This window comes from Tarenaya hassleriana, unplaced genomic scaffold (assembly GCF_000463585.1).
Source record: "Tarenaya hassleriana unplaced genomic scaffold, ASM46358v1 Cleome14, whole genome shotgun sequence".
Classification (NCBI taxonomy): Eukaryota; Viridiplantae; Streptophyta; class Magnoliopsida; order Brassicales; family Cleomaceae; genus Tarenaya; species Tarenaya hassleriana.
The window spans coordinates 681,771-683,461 of NW_010964598.1; the positions used below are offsets into that span (position 1 = coordinate 681,771).

At 38.3% G+C, this 1,691-nt stretch overlaps 1 protein-coding gene across 2 annotated transcripts; it reads right to left on the reverse strand.

The window, feature by feature from the left end:
- Positions 1 to 437: 437 nt before the first annotated feature.
- LOC104808058 lies at positions 438 to 1,650 on the reverse strand. 2 transcript variants are annotated; one of them, XM_010533575.1, is made up of 3 exons: positions 1,451 to 1,650; positions 1,243 to 1,286; positions 438 to 1,150 (listed from the first exon to the last, which is right to left on the reverse strand). In XM_010533575.1, exon 3 carries the CDS (start codon positions 1,133 to 1,135, stop codon positions 623 to 625), a length of 513 nt encoding a protein of 170 aa, XP_010531877.1. In that variant the 5' UTR covers positions 1,136 to 1,150; positions 1,243 to 1,286; positions 1,451 to 1,650; the 3' UTR covers positions 438 to 622. The 2 variants fall into 2 exon arrangements, with proteins under 2 accessions (XP_010531877.1, XP_010531876.1); XM_010533574.1 differs by having other exon boundaries at positions 1,243 to 1,650.
- Positions 1,651 to 1,691: the final 41 nt, after the last annotated feature.

The following is a 1,691-nucleotide window of genomic DNA, read 5'->3' on the forward strand; positions in this document are numbered from 1 at the left end:
GACAAACAAGATGGAATATCTACTCCAACTTTTTTTTTAAAACTAAATGTCCAAATTAAATTACTACTTTACAAATCTATATGTATATATATATATATGTATATATATATATATGAGGTGATTTTTGTTGCACTAACTATGAAGTTGCTTGGGGATTAGGTTGCATAAACTCTATAATATGGGAGGAAAGGAAAGTCTATAATGATTGGTAGGAACTAGGAAGAGTCTCTCCTTGTTGTTTTTTTTTGGGTCGGCATTACGGAAAATTAATTAAATTTAATTATTAATTATATTTAATTATTCACAATATAATACATACATACATACATATTATAGATCGAGGAAATTATAACATAGAACAGATTTTATTATAATTTTGGTCCTTAAATCATTTTGAAATACAAAATCAAATACGAAAGATTGTTCCAAGTTAAAAAAGTTCAGAAGAAAGTATCAAAATCTCAATACAAAGGACCAAAAAAATTATTCTTTCATAATAACATTCATTCCACAAAATTCAGGACAACATGGCCCACTCCACATCCATAATAGACCTCATCACAGAAATCCGGTTTGCCAAAGACCGAGCTGAAACCAATCTAAACCGAAACCGGTTTTCCCTTTACGAGCTTGTCAAAGTTGCAAAACAGCTCTCGGACCTAGACAACAAAACCGTCGAACAATCGCCGTCTTCCTTAGACGGACTACTCGGCATCGGACAAAGCATCCTCGGAGAATCGAAGCCTCTTCTCAAGATCTGTCTCATTGCAGAGATCAAATGAACGGCCGGATTCGACGGAGGACTCGAAGACTTGAACTTGTTGCACGTGTTCATGTGCCTAGTCATGGCGTCCTCTGTAGTTATAAGTCTCTCTGCCCTTACAACCTCGTACTTCACAGCTTCTGCGCAAAGTCCGCAGATCCATTTGCCCATGTGACGTTCACGAACTGTGTCGGTGTATGATTTTGTGCACTCCTCCGTTAACCCGCAACAGTCGCATGTAACCGGTTCGGTTTCATCGGCGGCGAGATTAGTCGGCACCTGAACCGGTTGGTTAACCACTGTCACTACTGCTACTTCCAGTGCAGGTGCGGAAACCAGACGTGCTGGGTCACTTATTATGGTCGCAGGCATGATTCCTCGATGACCCTGAAAGCGAAATCACGAGTAAGGTTGAAGCAAATGGTTAGAATTCGACTAAAACATTGTAAACGAGAAACAATCAAAGAAAGGAGAATTACCAGAAGATCCTCTTCTTCTTCTTCTTCTTCTTCTTCTTCTTCTTCTGTAAAGATTGACCCGTTAGAGTTGATTTCTTTAGGCTTAACTTTGGAAAACTATTATTGATTGCTATCTTTCTTTCTCCCACTCGCCTTCGTCTAAATTCCCTTTTTCCCGGAAGAAAATCTCACAAAACAAAACCATTTTAAACAAGGATTAAAAACCCACCAGAAAAAACAAGAGAGAAGTCCCTTTTTCACTCGTAATTTCTTCGAGAAAGTTGGAAAAAAAAAACTCCCCTTTTGGTAAGCCTTGGTTCACAGAAACCCCAAACCGCATTAAGAAGAAAACACAGAATTTTTTTTAAAATTATTTTCCTTAATCTCTGAGAGAGAGAGAGAGAGAGAGAGAGAAGAGAGAGAGAGAGAGAGAGAGAGAGAGAGAGAGAGAGAGAGAGAGAGAGAGAGAG

Coding starts and splice junctions, on each gene's coding strand:
- LOC104808058 (XM_010533575.1), bottom strand. CDS start 1,135: ATGCCTGCGACCATAATAAGTGACCCAGCACGTCTGGTTTCCGCACCT.